Consider the following 23,964-nt stretch of genomic DNA (forward strand, 5'->3'; position numbering starts at 1 on the left):
TCCATTTTACAACAGTATTATGTTCTTAAAAGAACAAACACTACTAATCTCATTACTATTACCATCATGCACACACAAATACACACACACACATCCCTTGAGATCTATGCTAATGACAGAGGGACTGGTGATGTTAATGATGGAGGGATTAACCTAAACTATGAGACTGAGCCAGGACACAGCAGGGGAAATGAGGCAGGGAAAAAATAGGAATTCAGAGATAGTCACTACATTAATGAACAACTTGATTAAAAGCACACGGGTACTATTTTCTTTGCTTTAAGCTTCACTTCCTAAGCGGCAACATAATTTTTTTAAAAAGCAGCTCTCCCCTGATGCCTCTCTCTTCTCTTGCCCCAATGTTATCTGGAAAATAAGCAAGGATATCGTACAAAAAGACGGGGAGAGACACAGATGACACACAACACATGCATTTGCTAACTCCTTTGACCACAGAACTGTTTGCAAAGAGGGAAATATTCATTGTAAGGAAGAACACCTGGCTTACAAGGAGCATCTGATGATATCCACCCTTTGTTTAAAGGGATGCTCAAGGAAGACAGGCATGTCACAATGCCCCAAATTTAGTAAAGTGACCAGACCTGATAGCTCTGGGACAGCCTGATAATGTCAAACAGTGTCACAGCAAGAATATTGACTGTACCAGGTGTCCAGAAAAAAGGGAAACACTATTCTAAGGTAAATTTAAGCCAAATCCCCAGCTTAGGTTTTCCACCAGAAACATTCTGATGTTAGAGAACTCGGTGCCCCACTTCTCACTTGTGCCTGCTCCCCTGTCTAGGTTGTGTGTTTTCCTTTCTTTGCTTTTTGTTACTAATAAACTTTCTTGGTTTCTATCTCCATGTATCATAAAAGTCTTTTTTACAACGTCATGAACCAGGTACCACGGAGTTAGGTAGAACATGCTCCAGTAACAAGATGAACTAGACTTATTTCCTTCTGTTGTACTACAAAGGAAACAAAAATACAAGGATAAAATGGCTGGTTTGGCTGTCTTTCTCTTAAGCCAACCTAAATAAGCTAGTATTTGGCTAATTTCCAACACCAAAATTTAAGGTTTTAGTAAAATTTGATCATGCCCTGCCACTACCCAAAAGTATAATTTTAACTAACATCACAACTAAATTCTGCCACTTCTCTTAGTCTGAGATCAAGCCAATCAGAAATTAACTGAGAACTTCCCTGGCAGGTGCCAGCCAGACAGCTGACATCCTTGAGGTACCAAAGCGCTAGCCATCCTTACTTGGGTATCATAACATTGTGATCATATTTTCACAACTTTTAAAAACAGAATGACTATTTTGAAAACAAAATGTCTTTAATATTTCCAGGGAAACAATATCAGGAAAATGCAAAAATTGGATAGTTTAGCAGTTCTAACTAGCAAACATTTTAAGTTCATCAATATAAAGAAATAAAACACTGCAGGCAATGTTGACCTCATTTTTATCCTATATCCCCAGTCCTCTCCAATCTTAGAGACAACTACTATGATATATTTTGGTTTGAACTTTGCTGTCTGATATCTACACTCTGGCATGTTACAGATAGAAGTCACAAACAATGAATGGCAATGACTCTTTCTGCAAGACTTCCAGTGTCCACTTACATGAACTCCTCCAACACCTATCCCCAGAGGTAGATTTGGTGGGCCAAAGATACAACCAGCCTCAATCTGATTGCTTAACAAATTTCTCCTCCCAGGAAAATGAGTGACTCTCACCAGCCTTGTATGAAAGCTGTCATCTCTTTATCTTTGCCACTATTCCGTATTCATCATTATCTCCATCCTGTTAGAAACAGAACTTCAGTAGATTCAAGACAAAAATTACAGATAAATTAGGACTAAGTTATAAATTAAATATAAGTTAAAAATAAAATAAAGGAAATTAAAATAGTTATAAACTCTGCAAATAAAGTACAGACCCTGCTTCTGAATAAGAATAGAGGTTCAAAATGCATTGAATGGGGGAGGGGGAAGAGGATGGGAGGGAGGGGTACGGGCACAGAAGAGTGGACCAGAAACAAAATTTTCAACAAAATAAGCTACCTGGGGCGGGGGAAAAAAAAAAGTGCTGAATGACTACAGAGAATTGACTCTATGGATATATTTTATTTATAAATAGTAAAAAAATCACAGAACATCAATGTACAAACAGTCTTTACACAAAATGACTTCTTTAAACATCACATAAAGGTAAGGAAGCTATCCCAATAAAAGAGTAATTTCAACTTTTGGTGAAGGTTGGGCCACAAAGGAGGCAGGGACCATGCTGCTGGGGCTGCCAGAAGGAATCATGATTTCTGATTTCACGAATCAGTGAAAGTCCCTGATCGACCTGAAACTGAAGTTACTACATGAAGGAGCAGGAAACACTCTGGAACAAATAGGTACAGGCAAAGACTTCCTCAATAGAACCCCAGCAGCACAGCAACCAAGAAAAAGGATGAATAAATGGGACGTCATAAAATTAAAAAGCTTCTGCACAACAAAAGAAATGAAAAGACCACCCACAGAGTGGGAGAAAATATTTGCCAGCTATACATCAGACAAGGGACTGATAACCAGAATATACAGGGAACTTAAGAAACTAAACTCTCCTAAAATCAATGAATCAATTAAGAAATGGGCAACTGAACTAAATAAAACTTTTTCAAAAGAAGAAATTCAAATGGCCAAAAAACACATGAAAAACTGCTCACTATCTCTGGCCATAAAGGAAATGCAAATCAAAACCACATTAAGATTCCACCTCACCTGTTAGAACAGCCACCATCAAAAACACTACTAACATGTGTTGGCAAAGATGTGGGGAAAAAGGAACCCTAATCCACTGCTGGTGGGAATGCAAGCTGGTGCAACCACTCTGGAAAAAAATTTGGAGACTTCTTAAAAATCTAAACACAGACCTGCCATATGATCCAGCAATCCCACTCTTGGGGATATATCCAAAGGAATGCAACACAGGTTACTCCAAAGGCACCTGCACACCCATGTTTATTGCAGCACTAGTCACAATAGCCAAGTTATAGAAACAATCAAGATGCCCCACTATTGATGAATGGATCAAGAAAATGTGGTACTTGTACACAATGGAATTTTATTCAGCCGTGAAGAAGAATGAAATCTTATCATTTGCAAGTAAATGGATGGAACTGGAGAACATTATTCTGAGCGAAGTCATCAGGCTCAGAAGACCAAAAATCGTATGTTCTCCCTCATATGTGGACATTAGATCTAGAGCAAATGCAGCAATGTGGTTGGACTTGGATCACATGACAGGGGGAGAGCGCACACACAGGAGATATAGGAATAGGTAGAAAACCCAAAACATGAAAGCGTTTGATGTCTCCACTCCAGAGGAACTAACACAGAAACCTTAAAATGACAGAGGTTATCGTGAGCAGGGGATCAGGAGCCAATGTAAAGATTACTGAGTTAGAGTTGAATAAACATGGGTTGTAACACATGGGTACATGAAAGCAGTAGTAGGAATCGCTCTGTATAGCTATCCTTAACTCAACTAGCAAGAACGCTTTGTCTTCCTTATTATGCTTATGTCTTTTCTTCAACAAAATTAGTGATAAGGGCAGAACAGGACCTGTCTGGACCTAGTAGAAAAATGACCCAAACAATGTATGCACATGTGAATAAATGAAAAAAAAAAAAAAAAAGAAAGCCCCTGATCATCTAACTCTCATTTTAAGCAAAAGGGTGAATTCTGTGGGAGGGGCTGACTTAGGGGCATTCAACAGAAGGTCTTGGTCTTCCCTGAGGGCATCTGTCTGCTCATGCATGGGTCTGTCCCCCTCTGTCAATCTGTCAAGACATACAGTTTACACTTTAAGTCAAAGTTCCCACTGGCCAGCTCTCCACAAAGCACTCAGGCATGGTCACCAGTTCAGGAGGGCCAGGACAAGACACTCAACTTGGAGCCCTGTACAACTGGTAGTGGGACTGGCTGTCTTAAGTATCCTCACTTGAGGCTCAAGGGCACACATGCCAGGAGGAAAGGCCATGTACTCTCTTCTGTCACCGGGTTTGGGGATTCTGGCTCACTGGCTACAGGTCCCCCTGGAGCCCTAGATCATATGCACTCTTAGCAAGTATGGGTGGGCGAATGGAAGTTTGGAGCCTCCACAGATTGTCTGTGTTGGGTTCCAAGAAAGTGAATCTGTGAACACAGTACTGCAGCTAGATGCAAGACTGGTCCTACTACTTTCCCTGGGCTAGAAGCTATCCCCTCCTCCCAGGGCATTGTTTCTAGCTCTGGCTCTCAACAGGGCCTTCTGGTACTTATTGCTATGGCCTCACCTTTATTCCAAGTGGCTCCCTAACTTCTGAATAAACCTACCCTGAACGTTCCTTTCATTAATTCAACATCACAATGTTAGGGATGTTATTCCATCTACAAGAACCCCTCCCAGCAGCAAAGTGTCAGTCAGCATCATATAGTAATGGAGAAGATAGGTGCCTCACAAGAGCTACTTTTGTGCCTGTCTGCACAAAAGGCTCGAAATTACTTATTGGGCAAACTTGTTGACATCTATGGGCTTTTTAAGTCAGTTTTCTGTAAAACCACATCTATGGCTAGAGTTAAAAGAATGTCTGTGCGCTCAGCCAGCATGGAAGAGAACTGCAGCTGGAGCACTGGCTCTGAATTAGCCATTCATTCGACATCTTTATCATTCAAGTGTAACGCCTCATGGGATGAGCTGTTTTGAGAAGAGCGCGTTGCTAAGTGTGAGGTAAATACATCTAAGTCAAGGCTTCTTAACTTTTTCTGGGTCACAGACTGCATTTGAGGACCTGATGAAAACAGTGGACTCTATTCAGAACAATGTACACATCCACTAATAAGATCTGTTGTTTCCAGAATTTACAGTCCCTATCATTGCAATCCAAACTAACAAAGTTTTGGTTACTTTAACTCTCCTTTGTTCTTTATATTTTGTACATGGTTGCATTTCTCTAAATATTTTGCATCAAGTGAGACATTTCTGAAGCTATATGTATAGTGTATACACACAGACACACACACACAGACATCTGAGTGTATACAGATACATATTTCATTTATTCATGGCAATTATATTTGGCCTCATATTTCCAGAGAATTTCACACTAGTCCTATCGCTAGTACTGTGCAACTAAAAGAATGCAGTAAATTGATACAGCATGGGACAGGCATGGTGGAGCATGCCTGTAATTCCAGCTACTTGAAAGACTGAAATAGGAGAATCACTGTTCAGGGCCAGCTCGGGCCAAAGTTAGCAAGATCTTATCTTAAAACAAGTGAGTGTGGTGGCACATGCTACTTTGAAGACTGAGGTAGAAGGATCAAGGTCCAAGGCCCCAGTCCAGTCCTGGCAAAAGTAAGGGACCCTATTAGAAAAACAAACTAAAAGCACAAGGACTGAGGGTGTGGCTCAAGTGGTGGAGTGCTACATAGCAACCTTGAAACCCTCAGTCAAATTCCCAGTACCATGAAGAAGAAAAAAAAAAAGCAATGCTTGCATGGCTGCAAGGTAAAGTCACAGGAAACCCCAGAACCTCCACTGTGGTCTCTCTTAAAGCTTTCACTCTGAGGGGAGCAGGCTGCCATGGAAGATGTCCCTCTCCCCAGGAACCACATGGAAAGAAACAGAGCCTGTCAGCCCTCAACCACTCTTGCCATCTCAGCCCAAGTGGACATAGGAGTGAAGGAGCCATCTTGGACATCTGAGATGCATTAGACACCACATGGAGAAGGGCTGTTAAGACTTGGATTGGGGCTCTAACCAAGTCAACATTTCCAGTCAAATGAGCTGCTCCAGCTAAGGCTCCAGCCATCACAGGGCAGAGATGACCTGAGCCCTGCCTAAATACTCAGCTGCAGAATTAAGCAATGAGTGTCTATACTTTTATACCATAGAGTCAAAAGGTGGTTTGTTACATAGTAATAGATAAAAAAACCAATACAAATAGTATCAGTGACTATTTGTCAAAAAGATGAGTCCAACTATGACTGCAGTTCTAAAGTTAACAGTATGATTCACAGAGCCTTTGCTTGATGTAATGAGAGAGAAATATTGCACCAGTTCAAGTGTTTAAAATAAATCTGACCAATCCAATTAATTCTAAAAAGCTCTTCAAAATACTGAGGAACCCATATATTTCATGAATCACATGCTAGTTTGAAATCTTGGTCTCTCTGACTCAGTCTTGAGGTCACAGCACAAATGTCACTTGTTCCACAAGTCTTCCCACCCCAGGTCTTCTCAATACCCCGTCCAGTATGCATGGTCAGTAGCCTCTCCCAGTCTACCACACTAGGGTGTGCTGCCTGCTAGCTATGCACTCCCCTGCAGAGACAGGAGTAGGTCTCACTCATCATCTAAAATAGGACATGCCTTTGGAGTCACTCAAATTCTGATTCGATGGAAAGAATGAAGGAGAAATGGGGGAGAACAGAGAAAGGAAAGGAAAAAAAAGGAGTGAGGAAAGAAAGAGGAGAGAAGGTGGAGGAAAGAAAAGGGAGGAGGGAAAATGGAAAGGACAGAAGAAAGGAAAGACTTAACAACAACAACAAAAACTACAGCAGCAGCACATTCATTGACAAAAAGAAAGGGCTAGGAAGAGGCACAGGAGAAATGATTGTCAGGCAGGACAGATCAGGAAAAGTAGCCATGTGTCAATCACTTCATCCAAAGCTCAGTGTCCTGAAAATGGGGCCACCAATAGGATATATTAAAAAAGCGATTATTTAGTTTCACTTTAAGATTTATGAAAAGGAAAAGAGTAATAAGTAGAGGAAAAATCACTGGTTTACAATAATAACAGCTAACATGTAACTCTCACTGCACTATAATAAGGCAGGTTATTTTACAAATAAAGAGAATGAGATACTGTGGTTGCAGGTCCAGAAGGTAGGACAGCCAGACCAGAATCTAGGCAATCTGGTAACCATATTGGTGTTTTTATCCACCACTCTCTGTCACTAAGTTCTGAGCAGAAGTACAATGAAACCACCTCTCTTGTCTCCTTTCTTCAAGACAAGCTCCAAGGGGAGGCAGAGTAAACCAAGCTACAACCATAAGCTATCAATGTACTGAAGAAATCTGTATGTAGAGGCAACAGACCAAAGAGAAGAAAGAGCCTGACTCAGGAAACTGAGACATGGGAATGAACTTGAGGTCAGCAGGCTGAAATTTCTCAGGTGAGATAACAAATGAAATCCAGGTCTGTGCACTAAAAGGTGGGTGGATGAGTTCCAGAAAGCAGTGATTTAGGGCAAGTGGTTTGCTACAATGGACAGAGAACTAGAAACCCTAAGGTTTCAGTGACCTGAGGTGCCAGGCCATGAATAGGGCACAAGCAGGTAGCAGCTTAGACTAATTCAATTCACCTACCTCAGAGAAAAGCACCTGGTAGAAGGAAGAAAGAGGAAAGAAAAGGGGCCATGTTCTCAGCTTGCATGAGCAGGGTGCTGCCTGTGCTGTGGGATCCTACACAAAGACAATCACAGAAAACAGGTTCTGTCTGTGATAGCAAGGTATGGGGTGCCATCTGGTGGCTGCTTAGCAAGAGAGCCCCGCCCACTAAGGGCAGCAAAGTGAGTCACCAGCAGATGGCAGACTAGCAGACAGCTGGCTAAGGAATCCAAGGAAAGAGCAGCATTAAGGGCATCCATGGTTCACACCTGTAATCTCTGCTACTAGGGAAGCAGAGATAGGGAGGACTGCAATTCGAAGGCAGCACAGACAAATAGTTCTTGAGACCCTATCTCAAAAATACCCAACACAAAAAAGGGCTGGGTGGAGAAGCTCAAGTGGTACAGTGTCTGCCTAGCAAGTGTGAGGCTCTGAGCTCATACCCTGATACCACCCCCACACACCCCAAAAAAGAGAGCAGCATTAAGCCAAATTTAAAGAAAAAGAATTACTAACCTTACTACAGAAAGGATCGATCAACAGTTACATCTTATAGAAAGATTATGTACCAAAATTGCCATGTCCTTTCATATATATTTTTAAAAGTTACAAGACTCACCTTTCAAATTAGATCGACTGGCTGGCCTTCCTACATTATTCCTCTGGTGTTTGGTTGACATGCGTTTCATCTGTCGAGGTGTGCTGGGGGGAGAGGTGCCATAAAGATTTTCCGCATTTGTTTCATCAGAAAAGTCCTCTGGATCAGATTCAGGACTCTTGCAAGTTGAATCTCCCAACAAGCATTCCTGCCTATGAAAGACGTAGTAGAGAAGACATTTAGTAATGCATTAAGTGAGTTCAAATATAAATGATATAAATTGTTTAAGGTCTTTGCAAAACTTCTCTACACATGTGTCTCCTTTGTCTTCACCTGTAGAAACCTGCATGGAGAACTTTTCTCTCACTCAAAGGGAGCAATGGCTATGCCTGCTAACAGTCTTACCTTGCACAGTATCAGCACAGGTAGAACTGATATGCTGCTTCTGATGTTTACAGAACTCTAAGTTAAATGAAGCTTCAAACTAAAAACAGCAAAGAATTAGAAGACACAAATCAAACAGAACTAAAAATGAACTCCTGTGCTAGCGCCTGACAGGCTTAATTGATGAGTGGGCAAGTTCAGACCTGCCCAGGACTCCAGAGCCTTGCTCACACCTCTTTTTGAAGGCAAAGCCCAAATAGAAGGCCATACAGGAGCACTTCATTATAGTCCATGCAGCAAAGTGCAAAAGCACTGTCACAGTATGACGGGTCAGTTTTTCAATGTTCCCTAATAAGAACTATAGTCCAGATGACTTCACACATTTACCTAACATCACTGAAGTGCATAAAAAATGGCTAGGATAGTAACCTTTACGTTAAGTGTAGTTTAACACATTTTAAAGGGGGAAGAAATGCACAAAGCAGAGCTCAGGTGGGGGTATGGAAGAGAAGGATGCTATAAAAGAAGATAAGAGAATCCGTTTCTCTTCGCCTTGCTAACTTATTCTCTGTAAACAATGCCTGGCAATTCTCTTGCTACGGCCAATTTCTCAAATAATACTGATAAAGTTCTATTTTTTGCAAAACTAGCAAAATAAACTTACAGCCAATGTAATTCCAAAGCAGCGAACGTAGAAGAAATCAATCACGAGGTCCTTTCCAAAGGTGTATCGCCCTAGTCCAGCTCATTCTGAATATCCCTTCTAAAATATTCTTCAACTTTTATAAACGTAACTTCAATCTATATCCAGTACAGTTTTATACCATGATATAAATCCCCATGCCCCAAAGACTTACACTGAAATGAATATATGTCATAAACAACAAATAAGAGAAATAAGGATTTCATCCTTCCTTATTCATTACACATCACCAAGAACAAGTTAGGAAAATTGTCACGTGGTACCACTATACTTATGATGCATAATTAACGTGAATTCTAGGATAGTCACTACATGATGGTGAAGTTATACATTTCACACTTTCTTAGGATCCACTTAACTTAATCAAGATGATATTCACACTGGGCAGAAATGTTATTGGTTTACATTCCATCCAAGTAACTTAGTAACTTAATTACATGTCAAAACAAAGTCCAACATTATTTAAAGGCATAAAAAAAAAAAACTCAATATCTAGTACATAAAATTCTTGTCCTCTGTCCTATCAAAACTTACCAAAGAAAAAGGAAAATATGACCCAAACAAGGAGAAAAGCCAACAGAAACAGACCAGAAATGACTCAAATGGAACTTAGTACTTAGGAAAGCACTCTTTCCTAAGTTGGAGTAACAGCAGATTAGATATGCCAGAAGAAAAGATCAGTGCGGAAATTCCAAGATGGTGGCTAAAGGGAGGAAGCAGAAAGCGAGCCTCCTATAGTGAAATCTTGGAGAGACGCTGGAGACACACTTTGCAGGCATAATCACCAAGAAGAGGCATAACTTTGACCCCTCCACATCTCCAGCCGGTGCAGAGAATCTCCACCTCGCGTTAAACGGAGAAACGAGGAGGGCCCCTGGGCCGCCAGTGGCTGGCGCCCAGACAGCTTGGGAAGACCTGGACCAGGTGAGCTTCGCAGTACCGCGGTTCTCCCACAGACAAGCCTGGGCCAGAGCAGCATAGCCCCCTGGACAGACTGACCTCCACCCGGGGGAAAAAGAGAAACTGAGTAATAAGCAATAAGAACAATTAAGACATGCTGGAAAGAGGGTGGGGTGCCCTGAGCCCTGAAGATTGGGGAAAGGGAATTCTTCCCAGGACTGTAAATAAACATGCCGGGCGGGTCGGAGAGCCTCTGGCAGGAGCAGGGGCACGTGCCCAGCAACCAGGAACAGGGAAGCTTGTGAGAGTGGAGGAGGGAGGAAAACTCCACAGGAGAGGAGGGAAGACCCACTTCCCACGTGAACTGTAAATAAACACGCAGGCCTGACAACGCTGGTGCAGTGTCACCTTTCCCAGTGCTTGGAAAGGGGAAAGCTTGTAGCAGAGGCTCCCGCACAGGAGAACTCTGAACAAACAAAGCCTGTGGGACCAGGTGAGTGCTAAGCTCACCCCAGAGATCTGTATAAATAACACCTCCAGCAACAGCAGGCTGACAGCAGCGGGCAGGCAAGCCACAGCTGCAGATACCATTCTCAGAACTTTCTCCAGACTCTTTTTTTTTTTTTCTTTTTCTCCCTACCTTTGATGAGAGAACAACCGAATTACACCTGCAAGCCGAAAAACTTACTGAAACTGTATTGCATTTGAACTTGGGACACTTGGTGGGGCATTTTGTGTGTGTGTCTGTGTGTGTGTGTGTGTGTGTGTGTGTGTGTGTGTCTGTGTGTGTGTGTAGTTTTGTTATACCTTATGCGTCCCCTTTCATGAGACAACTACAGAACAACATCTGAGGCACCATCTCCAGGATTGGAGACTGAGACGGACACCCAAATTATTAAGACTGAAACTGCATTGCATTTAAACTTGGAGGTTTTTTGGTTTTTTTTTTTAATTTTCTATTTTCCATTTTATTTTAATTCATTTTTATATATAGATATTTCTTTCATTTATTTTTTTTTTAATCTTTGATTTTCAATCCTCTGTCTCTCTAATGTCTGTTCAGCTTACTGTCAATTAGTACACTAAAGCTCCCTGTTTATACCTTTGAAACTTTCTTACCTGAAACCTTGTTCTGCTTTCTCCCTCTTGTCTGTGTATTTGTTTTCCCCTTTCTTTAACTTCTTGCTTTCCATCTCAGCTCACCCTTCCATTCTAAACATTACCATTGTTACTATTACAAGCTAGAAAATACTTAATTGCACACAGTACAGGGACAGTAACAACACCAAAGACAATGACGGGAAGACAGAAAAAACAGGGAAACCAGTTTCCCCACAGCAACAAATTAGTACAGGAACCAGAGGGGAATGAAGAAAACAGATACTCAGATCTAGACTCCAACAAAACGAAGATAAACTATGCCAAAAGACCCAATGAAGCCCACAAGAATAATTTAAAAGAAGACATACTAAAAGTACTCAATGAGAATTTTACAGAGATGATACTAGATAGGGTCAACCAAAATGTACAGGAGACACTCAAGAAATTCCAAGACAACAAAAATAGAGAATTTGAAAAAGCAAAAGAAGAAATAAAGGAAACCATAGAAGTACTGTATAAACACCAAAGTGAAAGAGAGAACACAATGAATAAACGGATAAATGAACTCAGGACAAAAATAGACAACATTAAAGAGGAAAACAGCCAGGATATGGAAAACCTCAGAAAAAAGAACAAAACAGAACTGCAAAACAAAACGGAAGGCCAATCCAGAAGAACAGAACAAACAGAAGACAGAATCTCAGAACCTGAAGATGAAATGGTAATTAAAGGAAAAACCGAAGAACTATTAATTAAACAACTCAAGACCTGTGAAAAGAAAATGCAAGAACTCACTGACTCCATCAAAAGACCAAACTTGAGAATCATGGGCATCGAAGAAGGAGAAGAGGTGCAAGCGAAGGGAATGTGTAATATATTCAACAAAATAATAACGGAAAATTTCCCAAATCTAGAGAAAGATATTCCCATACAGATGCAAGAGGCCTCCAGGACACCAAACAGACCAGATCAAAATAGAACTACTCCACGACATATCATCATAAAAACAACAATTTCAGAAACTAGGGAAAGAATATTGAAGGCTGTAAGAGAGAAAAAACAAATAACATACAAAGGTAAACCCATCAAAATCACAGCAGACTTCTCAACAGAAACATTAAAAGCAAGAAGAGCATGGGGTGAGATCTTCCGGGCATTGAATGAAAATAACTTCAACCCCAGGATGCTCTACCCAGCAAAACTATCATTCAAAATAGATGGAGCAATAAGTCTTCCATGATAAGCAGAAACTAAAACAATATGTGACCACAAAGCCACCACTACAAAAGATTCTTCAAGGGATTCTGCACACAGAAAGTGAAACCCAACTTAACCATGAAAAGACAGGCAGCACCAAACCACAGGAAAAGAAAAAGCAAGAAAGTAGAGAGTAACCTCAACTTAGGTATAAACATTCAAACCTTCAAACAACTAAGACAACTAAATGGCAGGAATCACCACATACCTATCAGTACTAACACTTAATGTTAACAGACTTAATTCACCCATCAAAAGGCACCGTTTGACAAAATGGATTAAAAAGGAAGATCCAACAATTTGTTGCTTACAGGAGACCCATCTCACCGACAGAAATAAGCATAGGCTTAGGATGAAAGGCTGGAAGAAGACTTACCAAGCCAATGGCCCCCGAAAACAGGCAGGAGTAGCAATACTTATCTCTGACAAAGTAGACTTCAAACCTACATTGATCAAACGAGATAAAGAAGGACATTCCATACTAATAAAAGGGGAAATAGACCAAAAGGAAATAATAATCATCAATCTGTATGCACCCAATGTCAACGCACCCAATTTCATCAAACATACCCTGAAAGACGTAAAAGCATATATAAACACCAACACAGTGGTTGTGGGAGACTTTAACACCCCATTATCATCAATAGATAGGTCATCCAAACAAAAAATCAATAAAGAAATCCAAGATCTAAAATATGCAATAGATCAAGTGGACCTAGTAGATGTCTACAGAACATTTCATCCAACCTCTACACAATATACATTCTTCTCAGCAGCCCATGGAACCTTCTCCAAAATAGATCATATCCTAGGGCACAAAGCAAGCCTCAGCAAATATAAGAAAATAGAAATAATACCATGCATACTATCTGCTCACAATGCAGTAAAAGTAGAACTCAACAACAAAAGTAAAGATAAAAAACATGCAAACAGCTGGAAACTAAATAACTCATTACTTAATGAACAATGGATCATCGATGAAATAAAAGAGGAAATTAAAAAGTTCCTGGAAGTCAATGAAAATGAAAACACAACTTACCGGAACCTATGGGACACAGCTAAAGCAGTCCTGAGAGGAAAGTTTATAGCCATGAGTGCATATATTAAAAAGACTGAAAGATCCCAAATCAATGACCTAATGATACATCTCAAACTCCTAGAAAAACAAGAACAAGCAAATCCCAAAACAAATAGAAGGAGAGAAATAATAAAAATAAGAGCTGAAATCAACGAAATAGAAACCAAAAAAACCATACAAAGAATTAATGAAACAAAAAGTTGGTTCTTTGAAAAAATAAACAAGATCGATAGACCCCTGGCAAACCTGACTAAAATGAGGAGAGAAAAAACCCAAATTAGTAGAATCAGGAATGCAAAAGGGGAGATAACAACAAACACCATGGAAGTCCAGGAAATCATCAGAGACTACTTTGAGAACCTATATTCAAATAAATTTGAAAATCTAAAAGAAATGGACAGATTTCTAGATACATATGATCATCCAAAACTGAACCAAGAGGAAATTAATCACCTGAATAGACCTATAACACAAAATGAAATTGAAGCAGCAATCAAGAGTCTCCCCAAAAAGAAAAGGCCAGGACCTGATGGATTCTCTGCTGAATTCTATCAGACCTTTAAAGAAGAACTGATACCAACCCTCCTTAAACTGTTCCACAAAATAGAAAGGGAAGGAAAATTGCCAAACACATTTTATGAAGCCAGTATTACACTTATCCCAAAACCAGGCAAAGACACCTCCAAAAAGGAGAACTATAGGCCAATCTCCTTAATGAACATTGATGCAAAAATCCTCAACAAAATAACGGCAAACCGAATTCAACAACACATCAAAAAGATTATTCACCATGACCAAGTAGGCTTCATCCCAGGGATGCAGGGGTGGTTCAACATACGAAAATCAATAAATGTAATAAACCACGTTAACAGAAGCAAAGACAAAAACCACTTGATCATCTCAAGAGATGCAGAAAAAGCCTTTGATAAGATCCAACACCATTTCATGATAAAAGCCCTAAGAAAACTAGGAATAGAAGGAAAGTTCCTCAACATTAGAAAAGCTATATATGACAAACCTACAGCTAGCATTATACTTAACAGAGAAAAACTGAAACCATTCCCTCTAAAATCAGGAACCAGACAAGGATGCCCACTATCTCCACTCCTATTCAACATAGTACTGGAATTCCTAGCCAGAGCAATTAGGCAAGAAGAAGGAATAAAAGGAATACAATAATAGGTAAAGAAACTGTCAAAATATCCCTATTTGCAGATGACATGATCCTATACCTTAAAGACCCAAAAAACTCTACTCAGAAGCTTCTAGACATCATCAATAGCTATAACAAGGTAGCAGGATATAAAATCAACATAGAAAACTCATTAGCATTTCTATACACTAACAATGAGCAAACTGAAAAAGAATGTATGAAAACAATTCCATTTACAATAGCCTCAAAAAAAATCAAATACCTAGGTGTAAACCTAACAAAAGATGTGAACAACCTCTACAAGGAAAACTATACACTTCTGAAGAAAGAGATTGAGGAAGACTATAGAAAGTGGAGAGATCTCCCATGCTCATGGATTGGTAGAATCAACATAGTAAAAATGTCGATACTCCCAAAGGTAATCTACATGTTTAATGCAATTACCTTCAAAATTCCAATGACATTCATTAAAGAGATTGAAAAATCTACTGTTAAATTTATATGGAAACACAAGAGGCCACGAATAGCCAAGGCAATACTCAGTCAAAAGAACAATGCAGGAGGTATCACAATACCTGACTTCAAACTATATTACAAAGCAATAACAATAAAAACAGCATGGTACTGGCACAAAAACAGACATGAAGACCAGTGGAACAGAATAGAGGACCCAGATATGAAGCCACACAACTATAACCAACTTGTCTTTGACAAAGGAGCTAAAAATATACGATGGAGAAATAGCAGCCTCTTCAACAAAAACTGCTGGGAAAACTGGTTAGCAGTCTGCAAAAAACTGAAACTAGATCCATGTATATCACCCTATACCAAGATTAACTCAAAATGGATAAAGGGTCTTAATATCAGACCCCAAACTCTAAAGTTGATACAGGAAAGAGTAGGAAATACTCTGGAGTTAGTAGGTATAGGTAAGACTTTCTCAATGAAACCCCAGCAGCACAGCAACTAAGAGATAGCATAGATAAATGGGACCTCATAAAGCTAAAAAGCTTCTGTTCATCAAAAGAAATGTTCTCTAAACTGAAGAGAACACCCACAGAGTGGGAGAAAATATTTGCCAACTATACATCAGACAAAGGACTGATAACCAGAATACATAGGGAACTTAAAAAACTAAATTCTCCCAAAACTAATGAACCAATAAAGAAATGGGCAAGTGAACTAAACAGAACTTTCACAAAAGAAGAAATTCAAATGGCCAAAAAACACATGAAAAAATGCTCACCATCTCTAGCAATAAAGGAAATGCAAATTAAAACCACGCTAAGATTCCACCTCACCCCTGTTAGAATAGCCATCATCAGCAACACCACCAACAACAGGTGTTGGCGAGGGTGCGGGGAAAAAGGAAAGGAACCCTCTTATACTGTTGGTGGGAATGTAAACTAGTACAACCACTCTGGAAAAAAATTTGGAGGCTACTTAAAAAGCTAGACATCGATCTACCATTTGATCCAGCAATACCACTCTTGGGGATACACCCAAAAGACCGTGACACAGGTTACTCCAGAGGCACCTGCACACCCATGTTTATTGCGGCACTATTCACAATAGCCAAGTTATAGAAACAGCCAAGATGCCCCACCACTGACGAATGGATTAAGAAAATGTGGTATCTATACACAATGGAATTTTATGCAGCCATGAAGAAAATGTTATCATTCGCTGGTAAATGGATGGAATTGGAGAACATCATTCTGAGTGAGGTTAGCCTGGCCCAAAAGACCAAAAATCGTATGTTCTCCCTCATATGTGGACATTAGATCAAGGGCAAACACAACAATGGGATTGGACTTTGAGCACATGATAAAAGCGAGAGCACACAAGGGAGGGGAGAGGATAGGTAAGACACCTAAAAAATTAGTTAGCATTTGTTGCCCTTAACGCAGAGAAACTAAAGCAGATACCTTAAAGCAACTGAGGCCAATAGGAAAAGGGGACCAGGAACTAGAGAAAAGGTTAGATCAAAAAGAATTAACCTAGAAGGTAACACCCACGCACAGGAAATCAATGTGAGTCAACTCCCTGTATAGCTATCCTTATCTCAACCAGCAAAAACCCTTGTTCCTTCCTATTATTGCTTATACTCTCTCTACAACAAAATTAGAAATAAGGGCAAAATAGTTTCTGCTGGGTATTGAGGGGAGAGGGAGGGGGCGGAGTGGGTGGTAAGGGAGGGGTGGGGGCAGGGGGGAGAAATGAACCAAGCCTTGTATGCACATATGAATAATAAAAGATACAAGTAACTGACTAAAAAAACCAAAAAATTAAAAAAAAAGAAAAGATCAGTGGACTTAAAGACAGAGCAGCAACAAACCTATCCAAAAATGAATGGCAGCTGAAAAGACTTGGGGTAGGGAGGCAATGTCACACTGTGTTAACATATGTCACCAGAGTCCAAAACTAAAGAAGGAGGGCACAGGAAAATATCTTTGAAGAAAACCCCAAGTACAGCACAAATCCAACAAATTCAGAGAACTCTAAGCAGAAGAGCTACAAAGGAAACTACCACTTTTTCGTTATGCACATCACAAATTGCTAAAAATCGGTATTGAAGAGAAAACTCTTACAAGCAGTCGGAGGAAAACAACTTGCATTAGGAGCCTTAACTCAGAAGTAATATACAATAGAGGGAAAGTATCAAGCAAAAAGTTTGGTTTTCCTTTTAAAAATTATGTACAAAACCTAGGAAAATAAATACTAGTGGTAAGTTCAAAAGAACTTGCCTCATTTTAATGAACTGCCCTTGAGCATCCAGAACCTTGTTGTCTAACAGCTCGTGTGAGGTGAGCTAATGTGATCCCCTGACTGGCTGGGAATGTTTACATGGGCACCAGTTACTATGGATAGAAAAGAGCACACGGTCTACATCAGCTGCCCTGAAACATCTGCCTTATTTGTGTTTAAAAACATACAAACATGAAATGTCTTTCTGGTACTAAACTTCTAATAGTCACATAAATCAATGCTTCATTCAACATAAAATCCTGCTAAGTACTATTCACTTAACACTATAACCTGGTGAAAGAAAACTGTATCTTGAACTCAATCCAAGGGAATTTGTACAGCTTTAAAGTGGGGGAAAAAAAAAGGATGGAAAGAAAATAAGACAAAAATTCAAATAACTTGAGGTTAAATAGTTCCACTCTGACATATTAGGTAAACCACAATGGTGCCTGAAACAGCCCATCTGTAAACTAGTTGGATTACATAAATCCAAAATCATCTGCAGCTCTGCAAAAGCCCTTAAAGAACTTAACTTCACTGACAGCTATTCAGCAGTGTCCTTAGAAGTAAAAGGAAACTGTACCACTGACAGGCACCTGTAATATGTTCTCTCCTCCCCCTGTCCACTGACTTATTCTCTACTAAGCAGTAGTCAGAGAGATTTCTGTTACTGAGAGAAAGGAAGGAGATGGGGGAGGGACATGGGTACAAGTGGACTTTAGGTTTCTTTTTTGTAAGACTCTCATAGCTGGCCTGGCCCACAGTAAAAATCAAAGGCAGCTAAACTGAGTTTGCAGGTGCTTGTTGGTTCATACTTCAAAGGCCAATTTACTAAGAAGGTACTTGATCTTTACTATCAAACTGCAGTTGAAATTCATCATCTAACTTCCAGGTGAACTGTCAAATCTCAGTTCATCCAGCATTCCTAAGTAACTTTTGCATGGATTCCAAGCACAAGAGGGCCTTTGCAAACCTAGCTAGTCTTAATTATTTGGCGAAAGCATGAGACCCTATTTGAAAAACAAAGCAAAAAGGGTTGGTGGTGTGGCTCAAAGTGGTTAAGCACTGGCTTAGCAAATGTGAGGCTGAGTTCAGAAATAAATAGGACATGTGGCTCAAGTGGTAGAATGCCTGCCTTGCAAGTAGGAAGCCCCAAGTTCAAACCCCAGTACACCAAAAAAAGAAAAAAAACAAGAAAAGAAAGAAAGAAATTAAAGTAAAGAACATGGCTCTCTTCATCTCCCCAGGATGCTCCATGGAAGCAGAGACTCATCTGTCCTCCTCACCACCATTCCTTCAAGTGCCCACAGAAGTCCTTGGTACAGACCATGTGCTCAGTATTATTTGCTGAATAAACCTGTGAATAATAAATTAAATAATTTTATGTTTGATACTTTAGATTTAATCATTATCCAAATTCTACCCACATTTCATCATTCTTAGAATATATATTTTTAAAGGCTGCAAGAATTAAAGATTATTGCTTTCTGGCAGTAGTGCTACTTAAGTGAAACTGTACCCTGGGTGCCAATACAACTATCTACTGACCGAAATGGGGCATGATGTAAGTAATAATGGTTTGGGAGTCAGATTAACATGAGCTGAAATCCCTACCACCCAACCACCCCACTTACTAGTAAGAATACAAGTTTTCAGGTTTTTTTGTTGTTTTGTTTTTTGCAGTACTGGGGGGTTTGAACTCAGGGCCTACACCTTGATCCACTCCACCAGCTCCTTTTTTGTACAGGTGTTTTCAAGAGAGGGTCTTGCAAATTATTTTTCCAAGCCTGCTTCGAACTGCAATCCTCCGGATCTCTGCCTCCTGAGTAGCTAGGATTACAGGTGTGAGTCTCTGGCACCCAGCAAGGTTTCAAGTTTTAAATTATTATGCTTTCTGCAAATACTTCTATGTAACAGAAATCTTCTGCTCCAATGCCACTGAAATTTGTGGTTAGTCAGTTAATTAAAATATATACATTAAAAAATGAAACAAATTTAACAACTGAGCTATACTGTGGCAGGTGTTACTTTGGAGGCACTTCATTAACCTGGTCTCCTGGTAGTCACATCCTAGTATGATCACCTACTGTCGAATTTGGGATGACCCTGTGACTGCTTTAACTCATGGAATGCAGCAAAAGTGACTGAGCCAGTTCTGGCTAAGCCTTACTGAAGCCTCCTTTATAGGCGGGAAACTAGCCACAATGTAAGAAGCTCAACCCAGCTAGGGAAGGCTGGGAGGAGCTGCTAGCTGAGCTCCCAGCTGACAGCCAGCACCAGACTGCTAGCACTGTGAGTGAAGCTATTTTGGATCTTCCAGTTGTCCCTGATCCACAGCCAACACCACAAGAAAAAGAAAGACCACTCCGCACAACGAAGATGACAAATGGTTGTTATTTTAGGCCATAATGCATTTTTGTATGATTTGTTAAATTTTAGTAGGCCAACTGTCACACATAAAGTCTTAAACACACTATTTTAATGTTAAACTCTTGTTTGCGAGAGTTTGAATTGATCACACTACTTTGATGAGGGCCACAGCCTGGTCTTGCAGTGGGGGCTGCTGGTGAAAGTGATGAGTCAGCCTCCTGGCAAATCAGATATGCAACACAGCATTTACAATTTCCACAACTTTAAAAGACTTTGTGAAGCAATTTTTCTGGATTTTCATTTTTCTTCCTCAACTTTTAATAGTTCTTCCTTATACCTGATTTGATGGTATTTTTCTGCGTGTGGCTCACCTATGCTGATACTTTGTAAAGCAGTGCAAATGAGCTTATGTAGTAACTACAGTTCTCTTTTGCACTCACATTTCACAGAATTAGACTAACAGTCTGCTAAATTATTAAATTACAACTAAAAAGTAGAATAAGCCTAAACATATTTAGGATCAAACCAGGAACTCTTGGTAAGCATGTAGTTCAACTGGTGGGAGTGGCCCAGGAGCTGGAAGACTTTACCATGCTGTGGTTACCCACTGGTGTGATTACCAGGTCAGGTCTGGGTGGAAGATAAGTAGACCAGATCTGCCTGATTCCTTCTAGTACAAATCTTTTGTTTGACTCACAATTTACAAAAATATATTTGATCAATCCTGAAGTACAAAAAAGAATGCATAAAAATAGGGCTTCAGAAAATAAACTTACAAATTAATCTACAAATAAGTTTACAATTATACAATGCTTTAAAGACTTTATACCAATTACCTTTTACTTCTGGTTAAACAGAAAACTCTCAGAAAAGAACTAGAACAAAAAATAAAAAGGGAAAACAAAGTTTTAGGCATTTAAATACATGAGTTCTGTTACACATGAAAAGACAAGTGTAATTGTTTGCTATTTTTGCAATTTTGCTTCACATAGCTGAGTACTTAAAACCCAGGGGACAAAAAACAAGACGTCTCTAGGTGTGCTTTTTATTTTACCAGGTCTAATACCACCAAAAATAAATGTGTGAATATATATATATCTTCATCCAAAGTTTTGAGAATGAGCAGATCCTGTGGGGGGGTGGAATTGGTAGCAGTGGACGGGGGAAGTGGCGAGGAAAGGGAGTGTGGTGCAAATGCTGTGTACACATGTATGTAAGTACAAAAAAAAGACACCTGTTGAAACTATCCCAGGAATGGGGGGAGGGAGGGATAAAGGAGATCAGTAGTGGGGTAAATTCAAATGTGATATATTCGGTACACTGTAAGAACTTTTGTAAATGCCACAATGCACCTCTACCCAGCACAACAATAAAAAAAAAAAAAAGTTTTCAGAATGAATAGAGAACATATTATACAGACCAGCAAGAAGGAAGCCAAGCTGCCTGAAAACCCTTCTTACATGCCCTGCTTGTGCCTGGGCAGTGCAGCAGGGAGTCCAGGGGTAGGGGCAGGGGAATGTCCCCGAAACACAAGTGAACATCATCACTGTGTTGGTATCTCTATGGAAACTTTTACAATGAAATATCAACCAAAAATATTCAAAGGAAAGCAACATTAAAAAAAAGTGACGATTTATTCCTAGCCAGGCCCTGATGGCTCACAAATATAATCTTAGCTTGGGAGGCTGAGATCAAGAGGATTGAGGTTCAAGATCAGCCACGGCAAATAGTTCACAAGATTCCATCTCAACCAATAGCCAGGCACATGTCTGTCATCCCAAGGTATTGGGAGGCTGAGATCAGGAACATTAGGGTTCCAGGACAGTCCAGGCAAAAAAAGTTGGCAAGATGCCATCTCAATGGAAAAAAGCTGAGCATGGTGGAATGCGCCAGTCGTCCCAGCCGTGGCACAAAGAGTAAAACAGGAGGATCACAGTCCAGGCTGGCCCAAAAAGCAAAACCCTACCTCCAAACAATCAGAGCAAAGAGAGCTAGAAGCATGGCTCCAACAATACAGCACCTGTCTACCAAGCGTGATGCCCTGAATTCAAACCCCAGTGCCGCCAAAATAAATAAAGTGATAATTTATTCAATGGTTATTTTAGGATTGACTAAAGAGAACTATGGGGATAAGGCAGGGAAATTTGAAGATAAAAAAACCTGTCAAATCTGGGAGGAAACCCTGGACACAAAACTTTTAAGAGCAAAAGAGAAATAAGAAAAATCTTTAAAACTTTCATTAAACACAGCAAAAAGAATGGGTTATGATCTACCTCATTCACTCTTTCTTATAAATGAGAACTTTTTTTAAAAAATTACCCTTACTCAAAACTGAATTTACTGTGGAAAACATTTTATATTATAAATTACTTCCCTGGCATCCTTAGAAATAAAGTAACTAAAGAGCCATTTTCTGTGGGAAACAGAAGAGTTGCGTGGGTCTCCTGGGCTCAAACTTCCTTATCTTCCTTATCTTATCCTTATCCTTTGAATCATAAAGTCAGTCAACTACAAATGTGTCCACAACACAGACCTCACACTCTCAACACGAGTTACAAGTGCTGGGAGGACAGACTACTGAAGCAATGTCAGCTTGGAGAGATTCTCCTTGAGCTTTCAAAGAAGCAAAATGGAAAGAGGAGCAGGAAAGCAAATGACACAACTGGGCACTGAGGCCCTCACCTCTGCTTTGACAGTTGGTACAGATCTGGCTTTCTAATATCGTTCTCCAGGAACAGAGAATTTTGGAGAAATGCTGACTCTAAACCTGAGGCAAGAGGTGCCAGCAAGTGAGACCGGGTTAAAACAGAACAAGAGCTCCCATTGGCCAAGGCTGGAGCAATGTGAGCCACAAAAGAATGGGTTATTGGTCCCTATCAAGATAACTATTGCATAAATCAATAAATGGGAGAAGAGACAAATCTCCTCTACAGAAAAATATGCAAACCACTTGGATATGTCTCTCACGGAGGTCGAGCGATACTCTCCATCGCCAAGTATGGGCTGTACTTTTAAGTGACTTACTTTAAAGAGTGGAGAAAAGTGGAGACAAAAAGGAACTTTACAGTGGAAAAGCTCCACAAAGCTACTTCAGCCAGGTGATCAAGGTTAAGATGGTTAGTGCTGAGTCATGTTGACAACTCAAGCCTGGACACAAGATGAGGAAAGCACTTCACCCCTATGATCTTCCTCCAAAAAAAAAACCTGTAACCTCAGTCAAACCATGAGAAAAACACCAGACAGACACAAATTGAGGGACACTCTACAAAACACCTGACCAGTACTCCTATAAATTGTCAAAGTCATCAAAAACAAAGAAAGTCTGAGAAACAAAGAGGAGGCTAAGAAGACATGACTAATGTGGTTTCCCAGACGGGATCTGGGAACAGGGAAAGAAGGACAGGTGTAAACAAATAAAATCTGAACAGAGTACCAAGTTTAGGTAGCAGTGACACGTGGCAGCTAACTCATTAGTTGTGACAGAGGTCCACACTAACGTTGAGACCACAACAGAAGACCTTGGCCATAGGATACACTGCAGTTCTCTGAACTGCATTTACAACTGTCTCCAGATCACAGCTATTCTAAAATTAAAAGTTTACTTAAAAATTTACATTACATGGAATAGTTCCATGGCAATGCTGGATAAATTTGATGTTACTATACAGGTAAGATTAAAAACCAAATTAAAATGTAAAATTAATTATAAATTAAGCAATTCTTCATAAGTACAACTGATAATTATAGTTATGAAAATTTTCTAAGTAATAGGTGGGGAAATGTCATTTAAAACAGTGACTCCCAAACTGAATTAGAATTCCCAACTTACTTGTCAAAAATACAGACTAGAAATTCTGATCAGAAAGTCTGGGAAAGGGCTTGGAAATATTTATTTTAATAATCATTACAGGAGCTTCCAGCGCCATAAACAGGCCCTGAGCAACTGTCATGAACAGTGTGCTTTGTTCCCATCTAAGAATCAAGCTCTATCTTCACCCTCCTAGACAAGTCGGTTCCTCTCCAGGAGCTGGGTGAAGAAGCATAACCTAAAAATGCTGCCGAATGGCTCTGGATCAGCCCTGACAGAAGGCCTCAAGTACAGGTTTTCATAATGTGCTCTTTACAGGACTTCAGGAGGCATATGTACAATTTGTTTAAGTAATGTTGTTATTACTTAATTACTTTCTATTTACGGTGAAGTTATTTAGGTCTACCATGTTAACCATCATGATAAAGTT

General features: G+C 39.9%; 1 protein-coding gene across 4 annotated transcripts in view; it reads right to left on the reverse strand.

Annotated features, from left to right (window-relative positions):
* Map3k4 (mitogen-activated protein kinase kinase kinase 4) overlaps positions 1-23,964 on the reverse strand; it is a 109,047-nt gene that overhangs the window by 59,312 nt on the left and 25,771 nt on the right. For all 4 annotated transcript variants that reach the window (XM_074070935.1, XM_074070918.1, XM_074070928.1 and 1 more), the window contains exon 2: positions 8,054-8,244. In XM_074070935.1, the coding sequence (XP_073927036.1) occupies positions 8,054-8,244 (191 nt within the window). The remainder of the gene's footprint in view (positions 1-8,053; positions 8,245-23,964) is intronic.

Source organism: Castor canadensis, chromosome 1 (genome assembly GCF_047511655.1).
Source record: "Castor canadensis chromosome 1, mCasCan1.hap1v2, whole genome shotgun sequence".
NCBI lineage: Eukaryota > Metazoa > Chordata > Mammalia > Rodentia > Castoridae > Castor > Castor canadensis.